At 44.5% G+C, this 27,262-nt stretch overlaps 1 protein-coding gene across 2 annotated transcripts in view; it reads left to right on the forward strand.

Annotated features, from left to right (window-relative positions):
* The window catches only part of UBE2D2 (ubiquitin conjugating enzyme E2 D2), a 68,006-nt gene that overhangs the window by 13,980 nt on the left and 26,764 nt on the right, over positions 1-27,262 (forward strand). For both annotated transcript variants that reach the window (XM_010388120.2, XM_010388121.2), the window contains exon 2: positions 25,943-26,006. In XM_010388120.2, coding sequence (XP_010386422.1) covers positions 25,943-26,006 — 64 coding nt within the window. The remainder of the gene's footprint in view (positions 1-25,942; positions 26,007-27,262) is intronic.

A 27,262-nucleotide genomic window follows, 5' to 3' on the forward strand; every position in this document is an offset into this window, starting at 1 on the left:
AGGCATCATTTGCTTTCTTGTGTGCAAGTTTCTTAAGGCAAATTACTGCTTTAAAACTACAAAAATATGTAGTATTTCTTAAAAACATGTTAAAAGTGATAGAATTGACCAGGCGCCGTGGCTCTTGCCTGTTATTCCCAGCACTTTGGGAGGCCAAGGCGGGTGGATCACCTGAGGTCAGGAGTTAGAGACCAGCCTGGCCAACATGGTGAAACCCCAACTCTACTAAAAATACAAAAATTAGCCAAGCGTGGTGGTGGGTGCCTGTAGACCCAGCTACTTAGGAGGCTGAGACAGGAGAGTCGCTTGAACGTGGGAGCTGGAGGTTTCAGTGAGCCCAGACTGAGCCACTGCACTCCAGCCTGGGCAACAGAGTAAGACTGTCTCAAAAAAGAAAAAAAAAAAGCATGCCAGGCATGGTGGCTTAAGCTTGTAATCCTAGCACTTTGGGAGGCCGAGGCAGGTGGATCACCTGAGGTCAGGAGTTCAAGACCAGCCTAGCCAACATGGTGAAACCTTGTCTCTACTAAAAATACAGGAAAAAAAAAATTAGCTGGGTGTGGTGGCGGGTGCCTGTAATCTCAGCCACTCAGGAGGCTGAGGCAGGAGAATTGCTTGAACCTGGGAGGCGGAGGTTGCAGTGAGCTGAGATCGCACACTGCAGTCCAGCCTGGGCAACAAGAGTAAAACTCCATCTCAAAAAAAAAAAAGTAAAATTTGAAACAAAAATATTACTGTCTTTATTACTATAATATATATTAGTAATATCTCCCGGGGAATGCTGCTGTAGTTGTAACACTTGTAGTTGGTCCTTCCCAGAATCATGTTCTCTTTGATCTTTGTTTAGCACCTTTGCTTATACAGAGAATCTCTTCTCACCCCTCTCCCACCTCCTGAATTCTTTATTCATACTTGGAGACCCAGCAGAAATGGCTTCTCTAGGAAGCATGCATGAGGCATACAGGCAGTCAGAGTTCAACTGTAGAATTGTTTCCTAGTGTGTAGACATGATTGATTGTTCCCTTATTTAGACTGAACTCCCCTGGGCAAAGTTCTTGTCTTATTCTTCGTATTCCTAGTAGCTAAAGCATGGTATTCCATGTTTGCCAATAACATTCAGTGAATGCCAATATCAGGTGGTGTGGCAAAAAAAAAAAAAAAGAAGAAGAAGAAAGAAAAAGTGGAATTTTGGAGCATTTGTGGCCTTAGGCAAGTGACTTAGTGAATTTTCTTGAAGCTCAGCTTCCCTGTCTGTAGAATGGGAATTATACCCTGCAAGCCTGTGGTGAAGATTAGACAGAAGAGGGTTTAGCACTTATGGACTACATAAAAGGTAGTTTTGTTGTTACTTTTTTACAAATGTGCTTGGCAGTTTTATTCACAGTACCCAATATTTAGAAATAACTCAAATATCCATCATTAGCTGAATATATAAACAAAATGTAGAAAATCCATATACTGGAGCATTACTCACCAATAAAAAGGAACAAATAGTGAAACAGCCCTGCCACTTAGCAGTTTATTAGTCGGCTCCAAGTTCACCCTCCAGTACTTGCTCTGCTTTGACTAAATAACTTCTGAAGTATGTATTTGAGCTGGTGAAGGGCTGGACTCTTTCACCTTTGCAGTGAACAAAATGTTGGACTTTGTCAATAGAGGGCACTAGAGGGACATTACAGAGGGAATGGGCCTCTTGGATTTGGTAGGACTTTTTTTTTAAGGTTTTTTTTTTTTTTTTTTTTTTTTTTTTTTTGAGGCAGAGTCTCACTCTGTCTCCGGGGCTGGAGTGCAGTGGCCGGATCTCAGCTCACTGCAAGCTCCGCCTCCCGGGTTTACGCCATTCTCCTGCCTCAGCCTCCTGAGTAGCTGGGACTACAGGCGCCCGCCACTTCGCCCGGCTAGTTTTTGTATTTTTAGTAGAGACGGGGTTTCACCGTGTTAGTCAGGATGGTCTCGATCTCCTGACCTCGTGATCCGCCCGTGTCGGCCTCCCAAAGTGCTGGGATTACAGGCTTGAGCCACCGCGCCCGGCCTTTTTTAAGGTTTTTAAATATTATCATGGTGTCTTAACTTGCCAATAATGTTGGCCTACAGAATTGGTATAATCTCGAAATCTTAGGTGTCAGTGTTAGATATGTGTTTCACATTTTACTTCATTGTCACCCAAGCAAAAAAAAGAAAAAAAAAAAAAAACCTGAATGTGAAAAGAATGAAGTCTTAGAATATTTCTAAACTAAAAAAGGGACTGAATCCCAGTATTCTTCAGCAAACTTCAAAATACTGTCACCTTAAATACATTTTTAATACATGTGATATTTTTGTAGGTCTAGATTTGTGAGATCAATTCTGTTAAACATTATCTTACTGTAGAAGTGTCTGCTGTTATCTTTGAGCACTAACCCCACCACCTGTAATGCATCATGCCAATGTAAGTGATAGAATTGCTTTGCCAAATTCTTAAGGGCTTATGTCAGGGAAAAACTTTGAAATTAGCTGGGTACAGTGGTTCATGCCTATAATCCCAGTGCTTTGGGAGGCCAAGGTGGGAGAATCACTTGGCTGGGAGACCAGCCTGAGCAATTCAGCAAGACCCTTTCTTTACAAAAACTGCAAAACTTAGCCAGGTTTGGTGGCACACGCCTGTAGTCATAGCTACTGGGAAGACTGAGGTGGAAGAGGAGGATCTCTTGAGGCCCAGAGTTCAAGGTGGCAGTGAGCTATAATCTGCACTGCACTCCAGCCTAGGTGACAGAGCGAGATCCTGACTCAAAACAAGCCTTGAAATCAAAGTTGATTTTTACAAAAGCCTCAGTGGTAGGAGTGTTAGATTTCTTAAAATAATAGCACACTAATGGAGTGAGTGATTTTCTTTAGATTAAATGTTTACGTATTTATACCATCTGTATTAGTTTCTTAGGGTTGCCATAATAAATTACCACAAACTGGGTGGCTTAGAGTAACAGAGCTATATTCTCTCACAGTTCTGGAGGCCAGCAGTTTAACGTCAGTGTGTCTTCAGGTCCATACTCCCCCTGGATGTTCTAAGGGAGAATCCTTCCTTGCCTCTTCCAACTTTGGTGGCTGTCAGCATTCCTTGGCTCCTTTGTTTTGTGGCTACATCACTCCAGCATCTGCCTCCGTCTTTGTATTACCTTCTCTGTGTGTGTCTTCTCTTTTGGGTTTTATATGGCCATTTGTCATTAAACTTGCCCATCCACGGAACCCAAAGATGATTTTTTTTTTTTTTTGAGACGAACTACAGACACGTGCCACCATGCCCAGTTAACTTTTTGTATCTTTAGTAGAGATGGGGTTTCACCGTGTTAGCCAGGATGGTCTCAATCTCCTGACCTCGTGATCTGCCCGCCTCAGCCTTCCAAAGTGCTGGGATTACAGTTGTGAGCCACCGCACCCGGCCAGTAAATTCTTTTTATTACTGTAGTAGATGATACTTGATTAGATGCCATCTTGGGGGGTGCTTTCATTGTGGACAAAGGGGCTCCCATCTCTAAGCTTACATAAAATGTAATTTTAAAAAGATATTTCTTTAGATGTACCTGTTGACATTTTTGTTAATAGTGTCTCATGTCTAGTTTTGGAGGCCGGAATGTTCCAGGGAGCCACAAAAATCTCTGTCAGTTGGTGTTTTGAATAATTATTCTGAAATACACTCCTAGGCTTGAAACTTGGATCTGGCTTTTTTTTTTGTAACTTGAATTTTTTTTTTCTCTTAAGTTATTCTTAAGAATTTTGCAAATAGAGCCAGTTTTGTAGCATAGTAAAATTTAAGTTTATGTGACTATTGATCTACTCATCTTATAGAGATTGTCTGTCTGTAGGAAGACTGTGGTAACCGTGGTCAGACTCATCATTTTGAACACTCTAGGTTAGTGTTGGAGAATTTGTAAAACAGAAACTTAACCAACTGTGCTTTGAAAGAGTAAAGTCCATGAAAAGTATTACTTTTAAGTTTCCAGGATTTACAGTTTTAGGTTAACAGTTTTTACATACTGTATTTCAAAACATCAGAGTACTGAAACTTACCTATATGCTCCTTACTAAAAATAGCTCATGCAGGGTCTTTTTTTTTTGAGACGGAGTCTCGCTCTGTGGCCCAGGCTGAAGTGCAGTGGCCAGATCTCAGCTCACTGCAAGCTCTGCCTCCTGGGTTGACACCATTCTCCTGCCTGAGCCTCCCAGGTAGCTGGGACTACAGATGCCCACCACCTCTCCTGGCTAGTTTTTTTTTTTTTTTTTTTTTTTTTTTTGTATTTTTTAGTAGAGACGGGGTTTCACTGTGTTAGCCAGGATGGTCTTGATCTCCTGACCTCGTGATCCGCCCGTCTCGGCCTCCCAAAGTGCTGGGATTACAGGCTTGAGCCACCGCGCCCGGCCCATGCAGGTTCTTTTCGGTGATCATAGTTTTACAGAGTATAGTAGAAAACAGGATGCCAGTTAGCATCTCTTTTTTTTTTTTTTTTTTGAGATGGAGTTTCACTCTTGTTGTCCAGGCTGGAGCGCAATGGCGTGATCTTGGCTCTTTGCAACCCCCGCCTCCCGGGTTCAAGTGATTTTCCTGTCACGTCCTCCCGAGTAGCTGGGATTACAGGTGCATGTCACCACGTCTGGCTAATTACTGTACTTTTAGTAGAGATGGGGTTTCATTATATTGGTCAGACTGGGCTCGAACTCCTGACCTCAGGTGATCTACCCGCCTTGACCTCCCAAAGTGCTCGGACTGCAGGCATGAGCCACCACACCTGTGCCTGGCCAGCCAGTTGGCATCTCTTTAAGGTCTCCACTATCCTGCCATGTTAAGTAGCACGAAAACACACCAAGTTAATTATATTAGCATTCATCCCCCCCACCACCACCACATTTTCTCAAGCTTCGTATTACGGTACATGCGTGATTTAGTGTTACAGAAGAGGGTGTCAGTAACCCAACAAATAAGTTCTTCAGATTCTTGGTTTGCTGTGTAGTTACTAAGGAGGGATTCAGCTGGTGGAGGAGATCCTGGCACAAATGCCAGGAAAGAAGCCCTTTTCCTAGCATTTCAGTGTTTCCTTTGAAGCTTAGTGAGTGGTGAAGTCTTTTGGCATAGGTGCTCCACCGTCTGTCTATTCACATAGACTCTTTCCATCTACCTGGCTATGTGCCACCCTTGTTTTGGACATAGAGGGGTAGAGAGCAGAGACCACTGCTTCAGTAACTAGAAATAGATGGAATTTCAGATCCTAACAGAGATTCTCTGTGGAGTCGCCACCCCTGTTCCTCATCTCCTGGAGTTGGTAGCAAGGAACAGCTGATCTGCTGTTGGTACTATGTATACTTCCTAATGCTTTTGTTCCCCTACTTGCTATAGAAGTAGAAGTAGTTTTACTGGCATCCCTACGATTTTCCTGTCCTGTCTCTCTCATTTACTTAGTTATCTTCTACCTTGGCTCTGGTTGCCAAAATTCTAAACTTATGTTTTGTGTATGTGGGTTTTTTTTTTTTTTTTGGAGGCAGGGTCTTGCTCTGTTGCCCAGGCTAGACTGCAGTGGCACAATCATGGCTCACTGCAGCCTTGACCCTCTGGGCTTAAGTGGTCCTCCCACCTCAGCCTTCCCAGTAGCTAGGACAGCAGTTGTGTGCCGCCATACCTGGCTATGTTTTTTATTTTTTGTAGACACAGAGTCTTGCTTTTTGTTTTTTTTTTTTGAGACGGAGTCTTGCTCTGACGCCCGGGCGGGAGTGCAGTGGCCGGATCTCAGCTCACTGCAAGCTTCGCCTCCCGGGTTTACGCCATTCTCCTGCCTCAGCCTCTGGAGTAGCTGGGATTACAGGCGTCTGCCACCTCGCCCAAATAGTTTTTTGTATTTTTTAGTGGAGACGGGGTTTCACTGTGTTAGCCAGGATGGTCTCGATCTCCTGACCTCGTGATCCGCCCGTCTCGGCCTCCCAAAGTGCTGGGATTACAGGCTTGAGCTACCGCGCCCGGCTGACACAGAGTCTTGTTATGTGGCCCAGGCTGCTCTCAAACTCCTGTATTCAAGTGATCCTCCTGTCCCAGCTTCCTAAAGTGCTGGAATTACAGACAAGAGCCACCGCACTCTGCTAAACTTTATATGATCCCATGGCTGCAGTATCAGAGAATGAGGTTATTGCCTTCCCATGTACCTTATTTCATTGACTCTAAAATGCCATCAATTGAAAGATTTACCATTATTCTACTAAGAAGGAAAGTATACTTAGTGCCAGTTAAGCTGACATGCCATTGATTATGATATGCAGCCTGATTTCAGCTATGTTTTATTTTTAGTTAGTTATTTATTTTTGAGTCGAAGTCTCACTCTGTTGCCCAGGCTGGAGTGTAGTGGCGCAATCTCAGCTCACTGCAACCTCTGCCTCCCAGGTTCAAGTGATTCTCCTGCCTCAGCCTCCTGAGTAGCTTGGATTACAGATGTGTGCCACCACGCCCAGCTAATTATTGTATTTTAATTTTTAAAATTTTTTTGAGATGGAGTTATGCTTTTGTTGCCCAGGCTGGAGTGCAATGGCATGATCTTGGCTCACTGCAACCTCTGCCTCCCGGATTCAAGTGATTCTCCTGCCTCAGCATCTCAAGTAGCTGGGATTACAGGCAAGCACCACCACGCCTGGTTAATTTTGTATTTTTAGTAGAGATGGGGTTTCTCCATGTTGGTCAGGCTGGTCTCAAACTCCTGACCTCAGGTGATCCACCCGTCTTGGCCTCCCAAAGTGCTGGGATTGCAGGGGTGAGCCACCGTGCCTGGCCTAATTTTTGTATTTTTAGTAGAGATGGGGTTTTGCTTTGTTAGCAAGGCTAGGCTGGTCTGGAACTCCTGATCTCAAGATGATCCGCCCACCTTGGCCTCCCAAAGTGCTAGGATTACAGGCATGAACCACTGTGCCCAGCCTCTGCTATGTTTTTTTTTTCTTTTAAAGTCTTACAATCAGTGACAATCACTGTAATTATAACTATCTGGTTCTTCAACAGATATTTACTGGGCAGTTTTGATGGACCAGGCTCTGTGTAAAAAGCTGGAAGTCAGGTCCCTATTTGTTACTGGGTCAAGAGACATTAAATAATCACATATGGCCGGGCGCGGTGGCTCACGCCTGTAATCCCAGCTCTCAGGGAGGCAGAGGCGGGAGGATAGCTTGAGCCCAGGAGTTCGAGACCTGCCTGGGTAATACAGCGAGACCCCGTTCTCCACAAAAAAGGAAAAAAAAAAAAAAAAGATAAATAATCACATAGATGCCAGGTGTGGTGGCTCACATCTGTAATCCCAGCACTTTGGAAGGCCGCGGTGGGCAGATCACAAGGTCAGGAGTTCGAGAACAGCCTGGCCAACATGGTGAAACCCTGTCTCTACTAAAGATAGAAAAAATTAGCTGGGTGTGGTGGCGTGTGCCTGTAATCCCAGCTACTCAGGAGGCTGAGGCAGGAGAATCACTTGAACCCAGGAGGTGGAGTTGCAGTGAGCTGAGATCATGCCATGCCATTGAGATCATGCAATGCCATTGCACTCCTGCCTGGGCAACAGGGCGAGACTCCGTCTCAAAAAAAAATTGTTCACATAGATAAGGCTCATGCCTAGTGCTTTTCTTTGAGACAGAGTCTCCTCTTGTCATCCAGCATTGAGTGCAGTGGCACAATCATGGCTTACTACAGCCTCAACTTCCTGGGCTCAGGTGATTCTCCAGGCATGTACCATCATGCCCAGCTAATTTTTTGTATTTTTAGTAAAGGTGGGGTTACACCATGTTGCCCAGGCTGGTCTTGAACTCCTGGGCTCAAGTGATAACGCCCACCTCAGCCTTCCAAAGTGCTGAGATTACAGTCGTGAGTCACCTTGCTTGGCCAGTCCTATCATTTTGAATGGCTGAGGAGAGAGGATGGCTTGAGTCCAGGAGCACAAGACCAGCTGGGACAGTATAACAGAGTGAGACCCTGTTTCTACAAATTTTTTTCTTTTTTGAAACGGAGTCTCACTGCGTGACCCAGGCTGGAGTGCAGTGGTGCGATCTCGACTTACTGCAACCTCCGCCTCCCGGGTTCAAGCGATTCTTCTGCTTCAGCCTCCTGAGTAGCTGGGACCACAGGCATGTGCCACCACACCCAGCTCATTTCTTATATTTTTAGTAGAGACAGGGTTTCACCATGTTAGCCAGATGGTCTCGATCTCCTGACCTCATGATCCGCCTGCCTCAGCCTCCCAAAGTGGTGGGATTACAGGTGTGAGCCACCGCACCCAACCTCTACAAAAATTTTAAAAATAAACAACAGCCAGGTGTGGTGGCATGTGCCAGTAGTCCCAGCTCACTCGGGATGCTAAGGCAGGAGTATTGCGTGAGCCTAGTTCAAGGTTATAGTGAGGTATGATTCACACCACTGTGCTCCAGCCTGAGCGACAAGAGTGAGACTCTGTCTCAAATAATAATAACCACACAGACAAATATGAACTGTATAAAGTTGTTTAAGCAACCTGGGCTTTACCATAGTACTTAATAAGAAATAAATGGAAATGGCGGAAAGAGGCTTCTGGGAAGGTCTCTAAGGGCAACATTTAAGTGAAGCCTGAAGGTGGATGTGGGGGAGGAGAGGATGGGAAGAATATTCTAGGCAGAGTGTTCCTATGGTCCCGGAGTGGTTGAATTTAAAAGTTGGCCGGGGCGGTGGCTCAAGGTATCCAAGACACTTTGGGGGCCGAGCGGGCGGTCACGATCAAGACTCTGCCATCCTGGCACGGTGAAACCCCGTCTTAAAAATAAAAAACTAGCGGCGATGGCGGGCGCCTGTGGATCACGGAGGCGAGGCAGAGTGGCGAGAGGCGAGCTTGCAGTAGCTAGATCTGGGCCATGCACTCAGACACGGCGAACTCCGTCTCAAAAAAAAAAAAAAAAAAAAAAAAAAAACAGAATAAAAGTTATAGAAAAAGAGGCCGGGCGCGGTGGCTCAGCCTGTAATCCCAGCACTTGGGAGCGAGGCGGTGGATCCGAGCAGGAATCGAGACCCTCCTGGCTAACACGGCGAAACCCCGTCTCTACTAAAAATACAAAAAACTAGCCGGGCGCGGTGGCGGGCGCCTGTAGTCCCAGCTACTCGGAGGCTGAGGCGGGAGAATGGCGGGAACCCGGGAGGCGGAGCTTGCAGTGAGCCGAGATCGCGCCACTGCACTCCAGCCTGGGCGACACAGCGAGACTCCGTCTCAAAAAAAAAAAAAAAAAAAAAAAAAAGTAGGCTGGGCGTGGTCACTCACGCCTATAATCCCAGTACTTTGGGAGGCTGAGGCGGGTGGATCATGAGGTCAGGAGTTTGAGACCAGCCTGGCCAAGATGGTGAAACCCCATCTCTACTAAAAATACAAAAAAATTAGCTGGGTGTGGTGGTAAGCACCTGTAATCCCAGCTACTCAGGAGGTGGAGGCAGGAGAATCGCTTGAACCCAAGAGACGGAGGTTGCAGTGAGCTGAGATCACGCCAGTGCACTGTAGCCTGGGTGACAGAGCAAGACTTCGTCTCAAAAAAAAAAAAAAAAAAAGTAAAGTTGATCTTTCCTTATCCAAAATGCTTAGGACCCTAAGTGTTTCAGATTTGAATTTTTCTGGATTTTGGGATATTTGCATATACATAATTAGGTATCTTGGGGGTGGGACCCAAGTCTAAACACAGAATTCATTTATGTTTCATATAGGCCTTGTACAATTTTTTGAAGCCTGAAGATTATTAGTTTAGTTTTTTCTTTTTTTTCCTTTTTTTTGAGATGGAGTCTCGCACTGTCACCCAGGCTGGAGGGCAGTGGTGCAGTCTCGGCTTGCTGCAACCTCCGCCTCCCGAGTTCAAGCTATTCTGCTTCAGCCTCCCGAGTAGCTGGGACTATAGGCATGCGCCACCACGCCTGGGTAATTTTTGTATTTTTAGTAGAGATGGAGTTTCACCATGTTGGTCAGGCTGGTTTCAAACTCCTGACCTTGTGATCCAGCCGCTTGGCTTCCCAAAGTGCTGGGATTGCAGGCATGAGCCACCGTGCCAGCCTTTTAAATTTTTTCGAGATAGAGTCTCACTTTGTTGCCCAGGCTGGAGTGCAATGCAATGGTGTGATCATGGCTGACTGCAGTCTTAAACTCCAGTGCTGAAGCCATCCTCCCAAGGACTGCAGGCACTGTGTATACAGGTGTATAGGCACTGCCGCCTAGCTAATTTTGTAGAGACAAGGCCTCACTATGTTGTCTAGGCTGGTGTTGAACTCCTGGACTCAAGTTATCCTCCTGCCTTGGCCTCCAGGTGTTGGAATTATAGGCCTTACGCGATTTTTTTTTTTTTTTTTTTTAAGATGGAGTTTTGCTCTGTTGCCCAGGCTGGAGTGCAGTGGTGTGATCTTAGCTCACTACAGCTTCCACTTCCTGGGTTCAAGTAACGTCCAGCTAATTTTGTATTTTTAGTAGAGACGGAGTTTCGCCCTGTTGGCCAGGCTGGTCTTGGACTCCTGACCTCAAGTGACCCTCCCACTTTGGCCTCCCAGAGTGCTGAGATTACAGGTGTCAGCCACTGTGCCTGGCCTTTACACAATATTTTAAATGATTTTGTTCATGAAATAAAATTTGACAGTGTTTTAACTGCTGCCTACCACATGAGACCAGGTGTAGAATTTTCTACTTATGGCATTATGTCAGTACTCAGAAAAAGTTTCAGATTTTGGAGTAGTTTAGATTCAAATTTGTTTTTTTTGAGACGGAGTCTTGCTCTATGGCCCTGGCTGGAGTGCAGTGGCTCAATCTCAGCTCACTGCAAGCTCTACCTCCTGAGTTCACGCCATTCTCCAGCCTCAGCCTCCCGAGTAGCTGGGACTACAGGTGCCCGCCACCACGCCCAGCTAATTTTTTGTATTTTTAGTGGAGACAGGGTTTCACCGTGTTAGCCAGGATGGTCTTGATCTCCTGACCTCATGATCCGCCCACCTCGGCCTCCCAAAGTGCTGGGATTACAGGCGTGACCACTGCGCCCGGCCTTTTTTTGTTGTTGTTGTTGTTGTTGTTGTTGAGACAGTGTCTCACTGTGTTGCCCAGGCTGGAGTGCAAAGGCGTGATCTCGGCTCACTCCATCCTCTGCTTCTTGGGTTCCAGCGATTCTCCTGCTTCAGCCTCCCTAGTAGCTAGGATTACAGGCATGCACCACCATACCCAGCTAATTTTTGTATTTTTAGGAGAGACGCGGTTTCACCAGGTTGGTCAGACTGGTCTTGAACTCCTGACCTCAGGTGATCCACCTGCCTCAGCCTCCCAAAGTGTTGGAATTACAGGCGTGAACCATTGCACGTGACCAATAACCATGTATTCTTAAAAATTGCTGAGAGTAGATTTTTTAAGTGTTTTCACTGCCAAAAGAAATAAGTATGTGAGGTAAATAAGTATGTGAGATGATAATATGTTAATTAGCTCAATTTAGCTATTCCACAGTGTATTCATATTCCAGAACAACATGTTGTGCGTGACAAATATATACAATTTTGTCAATTTGAAGAAAGAAGTTGGCTAGGCCCGGTGGCTCACGCCTGTAATCCTAGCACTTTGGGAGGCTGAGGTGGGTGGATCACCTGAGGACACGAGTTGAAGACCAACCTGGCCAACAAGGTGAAACCTTGTCTCTACTAAAAATACAAAAATTAGCTGGGCGTGGTGCCAGGCGCCTGTAGTCTCAGCTACTCAGGAGGCTGAGACAGGAGAATCGCTTGAACCCAGGAGGTGGAGGTTGCAGTGAGCTGAGATCACGCCACTGCACTCCAGCCTGGGCAACGGAGTGAGATTCCATCTCAAAAAAAAAAAAAAAAGCCGGGCGCGGTGGTTCAAGCCTGTAATCCCAGCACTTTGGGAGGCCAAGACGGGCGGATCACGAGGTCAGGAGATCGAGACCATCCTGGCTAACATGGTGAAACTCCGTCTCTACTAAAAATAAATACAAAAAAAAAAAAAAAAAACTAGCCGGGCGAGGTGGCGGGCGCCTGTAGTCCCAGCTACTCAGGAGGCTGAGGCAGGAGAATGGCGTGAACCCGGGAGGTGGAGCTTGCAGCGAGCTGAGATCAGGCCACTGCGCTCCAGCCTGGGCGACAGAGCGAGACTCCGTCTCAAAAAAAAAAAAAAAGGAAAAAATTGTGAAATGAGCAAAGGATAGTGAAAGGTAAAATGGGAAAGGTTCTTGATATTCAATAATGAACAGAGAATACGGTCATATGCCACATAATGACATTTTGGTCAATGACAGATGATATGACAGTGGTCCCATAAGACAGTGGAGCCAAAAAATTCCTGTTGCCTAGTAACGTTGTAGCTGTTGTAATGTAGCGTAATTCCTTTTTTAAAAAAGTAAATTAGGGGCCGGGCGCGGTGGCTCAAGCCTGTAATCCCAGCACTTTGGGAGGCCGAGACGGGCGGATCATGAGGTCAGGAGATTGAGACCATCCTGGCTAATACAGTGAAACCCTGTCTCTACTTAAAAATACAAAAAATTAGCCGGGCGACGAGGCGGGCGCCTGTAGTCCCAGCTACTCGGGAGGCTGAGGCAGGAGAATGGCGTAAACCTGGGAGGCGGAGCTTGCAGTGAGCTGAGATCCGGCCACTGCACTCCAGCCTGGGTGGCAGAGCAAGACTCCGTCTCAAAAAAAAAAAAAAAAAGGTAAATTAAAAAATAAATTTATTATAGGCTGAGTGCACAGTGTTTATAAAGTCTGCAGTAGTGTACAATAATCAGTAATGTCCTAGACACTCAAATTCACTCACCATGGACTCATCCAGAGCAACTTCCAGTCTTGCAGACTCTGTTCATGGTGAGTGCCCTATAGAGGTGTGCCATTTTTTACCTTTTTCCCCCCCATGTTTTTTTTTTTTTTTTTTTTTTGAGACGGAGTATTGCTCTGTCGCCCAGGCTGGAGTGCAGTGGCCGGATCTCAGCTCGCTGCAAGCTCCGCCCCCCGGGTTCACGCCATTCTCCTGCCTCAGCCTCCCGAGTAGCTTGGACTACAGGCGCTCGCCACCTCGCCCGGCTAGTTTTTTTTTTTGTATTTTTTAGTAGAGACGGGGTTTCAACGTGTTAGCCAGGATGATCTCGATCTCCTGACCTCGTGATCCGCCTGTCTCGGCCTCCCAAAGTGCTGGGATTACAGGCTTGAGCCACTGCGCCCGGCCTCCCCCCCATGTTTTTACTGTACCTTTTCTGTTTACATATGTTTAGGATACACAGATGCCATTGTGTTATAGTTGCCTGTGGTATTCAGTACAGTAATATGCTGTATAGATTTGTAGCCTGGGATCAGTAAGGCTGTATACCATGTGGCCTAGGCTGTACCATCTAGGTTTTTGTAAGTACACTTCGATGTTCTACAGCTACAGATTTCTCAGAATATATGCCTTTTGTTAAGTTTAGCATGACTATATTCTCTTCATAAACACATTTCTATCTCAGTGGTTGCTAAAGTACTCAAAGAAAGAAACTCCTTATTCTCTCCTGTTTTCCACATTTACCCCAAAACACCTTTTTCTTTCTTTTTTCTTTTTTTTTTTTTTTTGAGACAGAGTTTCGCTCTTGTTGCCCCGTCTGGAGTGCAATGGTGTGATCTTGGCTCTCTGCATCCTCCGCCTCCTGGGTTCTAGCAATTCTCCTGCCTCAGTCTCCCTAGTAGCTGGGATTACAGGCATGCGCCACCACACCTGGCTAATTTTTGTATTTTTAGCAGAGACAGGGTTTCACCATGTTGGTCAGGAGGGTCTCGAACTCCTGACCTCAGGTAATCCACGTGCCGTGGCCTCCCAAAGTGTTGGGATTATAGGTGTGAGCCACTGCGCCTGGCCCAAAACACCTTTTTCATTCAAGTTCAGTAATTACATCGTAATATATTGTGTATGTCACTATAAACTAACTTTTTTTTCTTTTTAAGATGCATTTTCGCTGTTGTTCCCCAGGGTGGAGTGCAGTGGCATGATCTTGGCTCACTGCAACCTCCATCTCTTGGGTTCAAGCGATTATCTTGCCTCAGCTTGTCATGTAGCTGGGATTACAGGTATGCACCACCACGCCCAGCTAATTTTGTATTTTTAGTAGAGACAGGACTTCTCCGCGTTGGTTAGGCTGGTCTCGAACTCCTGACCTCACGTGATCCGCCCACGTCAGCCTCCCAGAGTGCTGGGATTACAGGCGTGAACCACCATGCCCAGCCGCATGCAGGTCTTTTCTTTCTTTTTTTTTTTTTTTTTTTGAGACAGAGTTTTACCTTCCCGCAAGATGCTTGAAGTACAGTGGTGAGATTATAGCTCACTGCAGCCTCAAACTTCTGGGCTCAAGGAATCTTACTGCTTCAGCCTCCTGAGTAGCTAGGACTACAGGAATGTGCTACCACATCCCGGCTAATTGTTGTTGTTGTTGTTGTTGTTAATTTTTTGTAGAGACAGGGTCTCACTATTTTGACCAAACTAGTCTCGAGCCCCTGGGCTCAAGGAGTCCTCCAGCCTCAGCCTCTCAAAGTGCTGGGATTATAGCCATGAGTCCCTGTACCTGGCCTGTAGACTTTCTGTTTCCTGGTTATTGGGCTGAATGGACTAGACTTCCTTTTGGAAATTTTTTATTTACCTTTGTAAGTATTTAAGCACTAATTCTGCTTGGTACCCTACTAAGCATTAACCCACTCAAGACATTTGAGTGTCTCTCACGTTCCAGTCTCTACAGAATGTGGTGAAGAATATGATACACCTTGTCTCTCATTCAAGGAGTCATAATTAAACATTAAAGGGATAGAGATGAGTTTGTGCAGAGGTTAACTTCTGGTAGTTGTAGATAATTTAAAAATGAAATATAGGGAGGCTGAGGGAGGGGAATCACTTGAACCTGGGAGGCGGAGATTGCAGTGAGCCGAGATTGCGCCACTGCACTCCAGCCTGGCGATAGAGCAAGATCCTGTCTCAAAAAAAAATATATATATATATATATGTATATATATATATACACACTTATAGCTATATAGTGCCATATATGATACTAGATTTGTATAGTACAGTTAATAAAATAGCTTTCTAGGAAAAGGAGGCCTATAAAGAATAAAGAGTTAAGATTTTTTTTCATCCTAAGAAAGATAAGTCTAATCTTTTTAATTGCAAATGTTTAGTGTTGATGTTTTAAAACCATAACTGCTGTTGTGAAGATAGGTAAAGATTATCTGGGGTCTAGCTTAGAATTTTTTTTTTTAATCTCAGAATTTCATATTGGTTTATCCTTTGTGAAACTTTAAACGTGGTAGGCAAATGTTAATGTCTTAACTACAATTTATTGGATATAAATAACTTACTAGACGGAACTCAATGACTTTAAAACTGCTTTTACCATAGCTGACCTTTTCTACTTAACGAACAGTGATAGACCTTATTCTCTGACTTCCTGATTCTAACTAACACTCTCCACCCCCTCTTCAAGTGTAGATCTGGTTTTGTATTTAAGGTCAATGATGAGTCTAAAAAAGAATTTTCTTAGGCCGGGCGCAATAGCTCACACCTGTAATCCCCACACTTTGGGAGGCTGAGGCGGGTGGATCACGAGGTCAGGAGATGGAGATCATCCTGGCTAACATGGTGAAACCCCATTTCTACTAAAAATACAAAAAATTAGCTAGGCATGGTGGCAGGCGCCTGTTGTCCCAGCTACTCGGGAGACTGAGGCAGGAGAATGGCCTGAACCCAGGAGGTGGAGCTTGTGGTGAGCAGAGATCTCGCCACTGCACTCCAGCCTGGGCAACATAGCGAGACTCTGTTTCCAAAAAAAAATAAGAATTTTCTTTAAAATGTCTATAGTTTTTTGAATTATTTGTTTTACGTTAGGGTAATCAGCATCTTCTTTTGTTAAACAGAATTTTAGACAATTTACTTTATCAGCATAAATACAATATAGTGCCTTGTTTAGTTTTTATAAAAAGTATTTTTAGAGACAGAGTCTGTTGCTTAGGCTGAAGTACAGTGGCATATCATAGCTCACTGCAGTCTCCAACTCCTAGGCACAGGTGATAACCCGGCCTCAGCCTCCCAAGTGGCTGGGATTACAGATGTGCACTACCATGCCTGGCTAAATGTTTCTATTTTGTAGAGATGGAGTCTTGCTCTGTTGCCTAGGCTGGTCTTGAACTCCTGGCCTCAAGCAGTCTTACTGCGTCAGCCTCCACTGCACATGTCTTGTTTAGCCTTTTTTTTTTTTCTTTTTTTTTTTTTTTGAGACAGAGTGTTGCTGTCTCAGCCAGGCGCGGTGGCTCAAGCCTGTAATCCCAGCACTTTGGGAGGCCGAGACGGGCAGATCACGAGGTCAGGAGATTGAGATCATCCTGGTGATGATCTCACGGTGATGATCTCACCGCTAACACGGTGAAACCCCGTCTCTACTAAAAAATACAAAAAACTAGCCGGGCGAGGTGGCAGGCACCTGTAGTCCCAGCTACTCGGGAGGCTGAGGCAAGAGAATGGCGTGAACCCGGGTGGCAGAGCCGAGATCGCACCACCGCACTCCAGCCTAGGCTGGACTCCGTCTCAAAAAAAAAAAAAGAAAAGAAAAGAAAGTAAGAGTGCTAAGGGATTAAGTCTATCAGCACCAGATAATTTGATTTGTCAGAAATTATGTCTTTCAAACTCATCTAAGTTAATTATGAGTTACTAATATTTCCTGAGTTTTAAAAATTAATAATTTAAAAATATGCAAGCAGTTATTTTCAAATATTAGCTGAAGTGTTGTGCTGGGAACATAAGCAAGTAGTAAAAATTAAATTGTTTCTGTTGCACCCCTAGTTAAGAAAGGAGTGAGGCAGGGAGAATGCATGTACTGTAGTAATGACAGATTGCTCACCTTCAATCAGTCTTGAAAACCTGGGGCCGGGTGCGGTGACTAATACCTGTAATTCCACACTTTGGGAGTCCAAGGCGCGCGGATCCCTTGAGGTCAGGAGTTCTCAAGACCAGCCTGGACAACATGGTGAAACCCCGTCTCTACTAAAAATACAAAAATTATCCAGGCGTGGTGGCGGGTGCCTGTAATCCCAGCTACTCAGGAAGCTGAAGCAGGAGAATTGCTTGAACTTGGGAAAGACAGAGGTTGCAGTGAGCCAAGATTACTCCACTACAGTCTAGCCTGGGCGACAAAGCAAGATTCTGTCTTAAAAAAAAAAAAGGAAAAAAAGAAAACCTGGAACACACCTTGGCCTTCTAAGTCTCATCTCTTTGATTTCAGTTTCTGCCATTTTGTCATTTGCCTTCCCTTGCTTTCCCTTCAAATCTTGTTGGTAGTGAGTTTTCTAGTATCACCTTTTGTCTCTGATACTTTTTAACTCATCAGACATAAAAGTAATAAGCTCTGGTGTGCATTATAATTTTCTGAGGCCTTGTTAAAACAGTTCAACTCCACCTCAGAGTTTCTGACCTGGTAGTTGTGGGATAGAGCCTGTGAATTTGCATTTCTAATAAGCTTCCTTGTGATGGTGATCCTCCTGTGTCAGTATCTCAGTTTTTTTTTTTTTCTTTTTTTTTGAGACGGAGTCTCCCTATCACCCAGGCTGGAGTGCAGTGGCCAGATCTCAGCTCACCGCAGGCTCCGCCTCCCAGGTTCACGCCATTCTCCTGCCTCAGCCTCCCAAGTAGCTGGGACTACAGGCGCCCGCCACGTCGCCCGGCTAGTTTTTTGTATTTTTGTTTTAGTAGAGACGGGGTTTCACGGTGTTAGCCAGGATGGTCTCGATCTCCTGACCTCGTGATCCACCCGTCTCGGCCTCCCAAAGTGCTGGGATTACAGGCTTGAGCCACTGCGCCCGGCCAGTATCTCAGTTTTGAGAACTACTGGTTTAACTGTTTTTTCTTTGCAGTTCAGTAATTTTTTTTTTTTTTTTTTTTTTGAGACAGAGCCTTGTTCTGTTGCCCAGATTGGAGTGCAGTGGCACGACCTTGGCTCACTGCAACCTCCGCCTCCTGGGTTCAAGCGACTCTCCTACCTCACCCTCCCGAGTAGCCGGGACTACAGGCGTGTGCCACCACGCCCGGCTAATTTTTTTGTGTTTTTAGTAGAGATGGTGTTTCACCGTGTTAGCCAGGATGGGTCTCGATATCCTGACCTCGTGATCTGCCCACCTTGGACTCCCAAGGTGCTGGGATTACAGACATGAGCCGCCGTGCCCGGCTGCAGTTCAGTAGTCTTAAAAGAGGTTCAGCTTAATTTCCCAAATACCATGTAGATTCTCAGACATTTCTTTTTTTTCTTTCTTTTTTTTTTTTTTTTTTTTTTTTTTGAGACGGAGTCTTGCTTTGCCACCCAGGCTGGAGTGCAGTGGCCAGATCTCAGCTCACTGCAAGCTCCGCCTCCCGGGTTTACGCCATTCTCCTGCCTCAGCCTCCCGAGTAGCTGGGACTACAGGCGCCCGCCTTGTCGCCCGGCTAGTTTTTTGTATTTTTAAGTAGAGACAGGGTTTCACCGTATTAGCCAGGATGGTCTCGATCTCCTGACCTCGTGATCCGCCCGTCTCGGCCTCCCAAAGTGCTGGGATTACAGGCTTGAGCCACCGCACTCGGCCTTTTTCTTTTTTTTTTTGAGACAGAGTCTCGCTCTGTCACCCAGGCTGAAGTGCAGTGACGCGATCTCGGCTCACTGCAACCTCCGTCTCCTGGGTTCAAGTGATTCTCCTGCCTCAGCCTCCTGAGTAGCTGGGACTACAGGCAAGTGCCACCACGCCCAGCTAATTTTTGTATTTTTAGTAGAGACGGGGTTTCACCACGTTGGCTAGGCTGGTCTTGATTTCTTGACGTTGTGATTTGTCCGCTTCGGCCTCCCAAAGTGCTGGGATTACAGGCATGAGCCACTGCACCCGGCCGATTCTCAGACATTTCTAACTTGTACATTTCTAATATTTTAGATCCAGATTTAAAGAACCATGGTATAGCAGGACACTCAAGTCCTTACCCTTGGGTTACTTTGTATTTTGTTTTCTTATAAAATTGGGAATAGTTCTAAATGATGTCTTATGACCCTGAAATTTTATATATACATATGTATTTTAATATATGTTTTTAATATGTAAAAAAATATAACATAATGTATACATTGTTATATAATGTATATAATGTATAACATGATGTATATATTATGTATATAATGTATATATAACACACAAATACGTATGTATGTATGTAATAAACACATACGTAACATATGAAAAATGTATTTTAAAATATGTACTTTTTTTTAGAGATGGGCTCTCACTTTGTTGCCTAGGCTGGAGTATAGTGACACAATCCACTGCAGCCTTGAACTCCTGGGCTCAAGCAATCCTCCTACCTCAGCCTCCCAGGCAGCTAGGACTACAGGCTCCCTCCACCATGCTGGGCTAATTAAAAAAAATTTTTTTTTTGTGGAGATAGAGTCTCACTGTGTTGACCAAGCTGGTCTGGAGCTCCTGGCCTCAAGTCATCCTCCCTGCTTAGCCTCCCAAAGTGTGGGGATTACAAACGTGAGCCACCATGCGCAGCCCTGAAATTACAATGCTATGAATCATAATCTTTGTTTAAATATTTTCATAGTGTGATTTTAACCACCAAAGAGCCTTGATTTGTATAGCAATATTCAGACTACTAAAACTTGACTTCAGAGCCATTTTTCTACAAAGTTAATCATAACCCCTTTCAGTTTCCCGTCTTGTTCCTTTCACCTTACACCATAGGGTGAGGACCAAGGGTAAACACATCTTTCCCATGCTATTTTTATTTTGTTTCATAATTGTTATGATTAGGGAAGGAGGGTGGTTTGTAAAGAAGCATTAATTTTTACTGACTAATAGCTTGAGTTGCCTACTCAAGGATATAGTGAAAGGGAAATCTGCACATCCCTTGAAGGATGCCTTCCCCTCAAGGAATTTAGAGGGTTTCTTTTTGCTATAGTGGTGTGATGCATATATGTCTTTGGCTTTCAAAGTTTCAGTATTCTACTTTAATTATCTTTTTTTTTTTTTCCTTAAAATTTCTTTTTTTTGAGACAGTCTCTATTGCCCAGGCTGAAGTGCAACAGCACGATCTCAGCTTATTGCGGCCCCTGCTTCCCGGGTTCCAGCAATTCTCCTGCCTCAGCCTCCTGGGTAGCTGGAATTACAGGCACGCACCACCACACCTGGCTAATTTTTGCATTTTTAGTAGAGACTGGGTTTCACCAGTGTTGGCCGGGCTGGTCTTGAACTCCTGGCCTCAGGTGATCCACCCGCCTCAGCCTCTCAGAGTGCTAGGATTACAGGCGTAAGCCACTGCACCGGGTTGAGAATCTTTTTATAAATTGAGAATGTTCTACTTTAACTGTCAAAGTTCCTTACCTATCACTTTTTTCTAAACGTAATTATATATACATTCCTCCCTCAGTATCCATGAAAGGTTGGTCCCAGGTGCTTCCATGGATACCAAAATCTACAGATGCTCAAGTCCCTGATATAAAATGGCATAATATTTGCATATAACCTGTGCACATCTTCCTGTATACTTTAAGTCATCTCTAGATTACTTACAAAACCTAATACAGTGTAAGTGCTCTGTGAATAGTTGTTATGCTGTGGTGTTCAGGGAATAATGACCAAAGAAGTCTGCACATGTTCAGTACAGACATCATTTTTTCCCCAGTGTATTTGACCCACAGTTAGTGGAACCTGTAGACACAGAGGGCTGGCTGTACTTTATTTCTCTGTTGTTCTTTCTCATAAAATAGTTAAAATTAATGTATAGGTTTAAAGCCAACTGTTAAAACACAGCCTGATATATTGGGATATTATTTTTTTCTGCCCACATGTTCCAACTAGATTCAACTTCAGTTTTCATCATGATGTAGAGATAATCAGTTTTATAGATTGTATGTTTATTTGCTGTAATTGGGTTTTCACTATTTAGATTACACTGCAAATGATGACAATTTTTTTTTTTCTTAAGTCGGTATCTCGCTCTTGTCACGCAGACTGGAGTGGAGTAGTGTGATATTGGCTCATTGCAACCTCTGCCTCCCAGGTTCAAGCAATTCTCCTGCCTCAGCCTCCTAAGTAGCTGGGATTACAGGAGCCCCCACCACGCCCAGCTAATTTTTGTACCTTTAGTAAAGATGGGGTTTTGCCATGTTGGCCAGGCTGGTCTTGAACTCCTGACCTCAGGTGAGCCACTGTGCCCGGCCATGATGACAATTTTTAACAGCTATTTTAATCCACATTTGTGGTCAGGATAATTCTTGCACAGACCCACTTGGTTAAAAAAAGAGAAAAAAAATTTTAAAGGGTAATTTATTTTTCAAATAGGCAGTATACACACTTTTATAAAATTCAAAATGTATAAAAGGAATATAGTTCCCATTCTCACCCCTAAGCTTTCCTTCCTAAAGACAATTATTTATTGACTAGTTTTGTGTGTGTGTGTGTGTGTGTGTGTGTGTGTGTGTGTGTGTGTGTGTGCGTTTTGAGACAGAGTCTCACTCTGTCACCCAGGCTGGAGTGCAGTGAAGACATCTCAGCTCACTGCATCCTCTGCCTCCCAGGTTCAGGCAATTCTCCTGCCTCAGCCTTCCGAGTAGCTGGGACTACAGGTGTGTGCCACCATGCCCGGCTAATTTTTGTATTTTTAGTAGACACGGGGTTTCAGCATGTTAGCCAGGCTGGTCTCGAACTCCTGACTTCGTGATCCACCTGCCTCAGCCTCCCAAAGTGCTGGGATTACAGCTGTGAGCCACCGTGCCTGGCGTTTCTTTTGTATTCTTTGGAGATATTTTGTGCACATGTAAAGATGGATAGTTATGTGCTTTTTTTCTTTTTTTAAAAAGATCTGTTTCTGAATCCAAATGTACTGTGTGTGTGTGTGTGTGTGTGTGTGTGTGTGTGTGTGTGTGTGTGTGATGGAGTCTCGCTCTGTCGCCCAGGCTGGAGTGCAGTATCACAATCTCAGCTCACAGCAACCTCCGCCTCCTGGGTTCAAGTGATTCTCCTGCCTCAGCCTCCCCAGTAGCTGGGATTACAGGTGTGTGCCACCACACCTGGCTGATTTTTGTATTTTTTTTTAGAGATGGGGTTTCACCAGGTTGGTCAGGCTGGTCTCGAACTCCTGACCTCATGATCCACCCGCCTTGGCCTCCCAGAGTGCTGGGATTACAGACGTGAGCCACTGTGCCCAGCCCAAATGTGCTTTTAAGAATAAAAAACTGGGCCGGGCGCGGTGGCTCAAGCCTGTAATCCCAGCACTTTGGGAGGCCGAGACGGGCGGATCACGAGGTCAGGAGATCGAGACCATCCTGGCTAACATGGTGAAACCCCGTCTCTACTAAAAATACAAAAAACTAGCCGGGCGAGGTGGCGGGCGCCTGTAGTCCCAGCTACTCGGGAGGCTGAGGCAGGAGAATGGCGTGAACCCGGGAGGCGGAGCTTGCAGTGAGCTGAGATCCGGCCACTGCACTCCAGCCTGGGTGGCAGAGCGAGACTCCGTCTCAAAAAAAAAAAAAAAAAAAAAAAAAAAGAATAAAAAACTGGCCAGGCTCTGTGGCTCACACCTGTAATTCCAGCACTTTGGGAGGCTGAGGAGGAAGGATTGCTTGAGTCCAGGCATTAGAGACCAGCCTGGGCAACATAGTGAGACCTTACCTCCCCTTTAAAAAACAATAATAAACAACTTTGAGATACAGTATTACATACCTTAAAATTTAGTGTACAATTTGAGTTTTGACAAATAGGCATATAGTTGTACAATCTCTACCAAAATAATGATTTTGAACACTTCTATCATTCCTCAGATTTTCTTCATGTCTGTTTATAGTTATGCCCCCCTCCAACTCCCTCTAGCCACTGGAACCATGAATCTGCTTTCTGTCACTATAGTTTTGCCTGTTCTAGAATGTCATATAAATGGAATCATACATCATGTAGCCTTATGTCTGGCTTCTTTCACTTAGCAGTATGCTTTTGAGATTCAGCTGTATCAGTGCCGTCAGCCAAGGAAGTGTTGAATGAGCGCGTTAAAGGTCTATTAGTCTGAGTTTGGCTTAGGGTTTTAAAATTATATCATACTGGCTCGTGAAACAGACTGATGGATCTTGTATTCTGCTTAGATAAATCGTAGCTCTTGAGTTAAAAACCTTGATGTCATTCAGCATGGAAAAAAGTAACTCAGTTTGAAAGGAGCAAAAGATTAAAGTGAAATCAAAAGTAAAATTCCACTTAATGAACATGGCAGGACCTCAGAATTGTTCAATTGTTAAATTCAAGTTATATTTTAATAACAACCTGTTGCTACAGCAGTGTCTTAAATAAAGCCAGATGTTCTTAGTTATACCAACCTGTGCTGTCAGTAATATTTGAGAATGGGAACTATTACTTTTTTTCTTGAGATGGGCAGAAAATCTCTATTTTAGAGACACAAAATCCAAAAATTGAGATATTTGAGTAAGTTAATCATCTCAATCCAGAGCCTTCTTTTCAAACTTTCTTTTTTTTTTTTTGAAATGGAGTCTTGCTCTGTTGCCCAGGCTGGAGTGCAGTGGTGCAATCTCGGCTCACTCATGCTCCGCCTCCCAGGTTCACGCCATTCTCCTGCCTCAGCCTCCTGAGTAACTGGGACTACAGGTGCCCGCCACCACGCCCGGCTAATTTTTTTATATTTTTGGTAGAGATGGGGTTTCACCGTGTTAGCCAGGATGGTCTCGATCTTCTGACCTCGTGATTCGCCTGTCTCAGCCTCCCAAAGTGCTGGGATTACAGGCAGGAGCCACTGCGCCCGGCCCTTTTTCAAACTTTATCTCTGAACTTCATGCTTTGTACTCCAAACTTACAGACAGGATGAAACAACATAAGAGTCTAAATGGTTTTTGGATTTAAAAAATCTTAGACTTTTCTCTTTTTACTGTTGTAGTTTTCAAATATAATCGAACACTAGTTCTTGAGAACTTTGTTTTTGTCTCAAAAACCAAGCTGAGGGGAAATGGAATATAGTATGATTTCCTGCCTTGTAATTTTTCAGGCGTCCCCACCCAATAACAAGTCTCAAGCTTCTGAGCTTTTATGTTTAAAAAGCTGAGAAACTGGTAACTGTTTATAAAGCATTATTACAAATAGAGGAGTCTCTGACTAAAAAGCTTTTTTTTTTTTTTTGGAGACAGGGTCTTAATATTTTTTTTTTTGGAGACAGGGTCTCGCTCTGTCGCCCAGGCTGGAGTGCAGTGGCATGATCTCAGCTCACTGCAAGCTCCCTTTCCCGGGTTCTTCTGCCTCAGCCTCTCGAGTAGCTGGGATTACAGGTGTGTGCCACCACTCCCAGCTAATTTTGTGTTTTTTTAGTACAGGGTCTCGCTATGTTGGCCGGGCTGGTCTCAAGCTCCTGGCCTCAAGTGATTGGCGCTGCCTTGGCTTCCCAAAGTGTTGGGATTACAGGTGTGAGCCATCGCTCCTGGGAACTACAAAGCTTTATGGATGGTGGCTTTTATTACTTCAGTCAGCCTTTTAAATACTTATTTTTTTTTTTTTTTTGGAGACAAAGTCTCATTCTGTTGCCCCAGGCTGGAGTGTAGTGGCATGATCTTGGCTCACTGCAACCTCTGCCTCCCAGGTTCTAGCAATTCTCCTGGCGTAGCCTCCCAAGTAGCTGGGACTATAGACATGCACTCACTATGCTTGGCTAATTTTTGTATTTTTAGTAGAAATGGGGTTTCACGATGTTCACCAGGCTAGGCTGGTCTCGAACTCCTGACGTCAGGTTATCCTCCCGCCTTGACCCCACAAAGTGCTGAGATTACAAGCATGAGCCACTGTGCCCAGTCTAAAATATATTCTTTCAAAGTTTTTTCTACTTTTAGAACCCTGGTAGTGGACTTCCATTGAAAACGTATCAACTTGTCAGATGGTCCAGTATAATTTTGGAACATTTATGACTTTAGGAGGTTGTCCCAAGTGTAACCTAATAGTTTTGAGGTACTAAAATTAGCCTTAAATTTTTTTTTGAAAAATAATAAATGAAATGTTTACATTAAAACAGTTTTGGCTGGGCGTGGTGGCTCGTGTCTGTAATCCCAGCACTTTGGGAAGCCGAGGTGGGTGGATCACGAGGTCAGGAGATTGAGATCATCCTGGCTAATACAGTGAAACCCCATCTCTGCTAAAAATACAAAAAGTTAGCCAGGTATGGTGGCAGGTGCCTGTAGTCCCAGCTACTCGGGAGGCTAAGGCAGGAGAATGGCGTGAACCCAGGAGGCGGAGCTTGCAGTGAGCTGAGATCGCGCCACTGCACTCCAGCCTGGGCAAGAGAGCGAGACTCCATCTCAAAAAAACAAAAAAAAAAAAACAGTTTTTATGATTCTTTAATACATAATACATGTTTTTTGTTTTTGTTTGTTTGTTTGAAATGGAGTCTCACTCTATCACCCGGCCTGGAGTGCAGTAGTGCAATCTTGGCTTATTGCAACCTCTGCCTCCCTGGTTCAAGGGATTCTCCTGCCTCAGCCTCCTGAGTAGCTGGTATTGCAGGCATGTACCACCATGCCCAGCTAATTTTTTCTATCTTCACTAGAGACAGTCTTGTTGGCCAGACTGGTCTCGAACTCCTGACCTCAAGTGATCTGCCCGCCTCAGCCTCCCAAAGTGCTGGGATTACAGGTGTGAGCCACCGCTCCCAGCCCATAATACATGTTTTACCTTCCTCATTGTATTTATTTACTAAGCTCTGAACAAAGCAAAAATGACCCACTTTAAAAAATATACATTGCATTGGAGAATCCAAAATACCTTAAAGATTCACCAATCTACTGATCTCTTACTCTGAAGGAATGCTCTTAAAAGAGTTTCACCAGCATGACAGAGAATATTGGTAACAATATAAACTTTAGTAATGGATAAAAGGTACATTTACATTGAATATATTTCTTTTCTTTCTTTTTTCTGTAGGAATTGAATGATCTGGCAAGGGACCCTCCAGCACAGTGTTCAGCAGGTCCTGTTGGAGATGATAGTAAGTATTTAAAAGGAATAATGGAGTAATAGCATAACAGTGGTTATTTGTGTGAAGAAACAATTACGCTATAGGGAAGAGGCAGTGTTTAACCCTTAGTGGCCCATGAATGGAGCAACTCTGTGTTCATCCCATTATCATCTGTGTTGTTCATTACATTTTGAATCTTCTGCCAGGTATTGGCTGTATAGTTAGTTGTTCTGGTCCTCTCCTACCTGACCTTCATCCCTTCTGGGTATTTTCCTGGAGTGAAGGATTTGAGCTTTTACCTACAGCTAGCTATTATTCTTGAGTAAGATAATACTAAGGATGATGGTATATGTGTCTGTGTCTGACTTTCTACTGGCTCATACTTGTGAAATCAGGTCTTTATTTATTTTTTTCTTGAGACAGGGTCTCGCTCTGTCACCCAGGCTGGAGTGCAGTGGCATGATCTCAGCTCACTACAGCCTCTGCTTCCTGGGTTCAAGTGATTCTCGTGCCTCGGCCTCTCAAATATCTGGGATTACAGGTGCATACTACCACGCCTAAGTTTTATATTTTTAGTAGATTCGTGGTTTCGCTATGTTGACCAGGCTGGTCTCAAACTCCTGGCCTCAGGTGATCTGCCTGCTTCAGCCTCCCAAAGTGCTGGGATTACAGGCGTGAACTACCACGCCTGGCCAAAAGCAGATCTTTATTTTTAAAGTCCAATTTATCTGCTTAATTCTGTCTAAAATAATCTATGAGATGTCTTAATGCATACATTGGATGATAATTTCCTCTGTGTTGCACTTCATTGCAACATAATTTTTTCCCATATAGTGTCTTTGAACTTTTTTAAAGAGGGGATATTTGAACGAGACTGTGCTATGTAAAACTAATTCACAAAAAACTGTAACATTTGGTTGGGTGTGATGGCTCATGTCTCTAATCCCAGGACTTTGGGAGCCGAGGCAGGTGGATCAATTGAACCCAGGAGTTCAAGACCAGCTTGGTCAACATGGTGAAGCCCTGTCACTACAAAAAACACACAAAAAAATTAGCCAGGTGTGTTGGTGCATGCCGGTCGTCCAAGCTCCTTGGAAAGCTAAGGTGGGAGGATCTCTTGAACTTGAGCCTAGGAAGCAGAGTTCACAGTGAGCCAGGACCATGCCACTATACTCCAGCTTGGTGACAGAGTGAGATACTGTCTCAAAAACTAAAAACAGGACTGGGCCTGGTGACTCACGCCTGTAATCCTAGCACTTTGAAAGGCCGAGGCGGGCGGATCACGA

Source organism: Rhinopithecus roxellana, chromosome 3, assembly GCF_007565055.1.
Source record: "Rhinopithecus roxellana isolate Shanxi Qingling chromosome 3, ASM756505v1, whole genome shotgun sequence".
Taxonomy (NCBI): Eukaryota; Metazoa; Chordata; class Mammalia; order Primates; family Cercopithecidae; genus Rhinopithecus; species Rhinopithecus roxellana.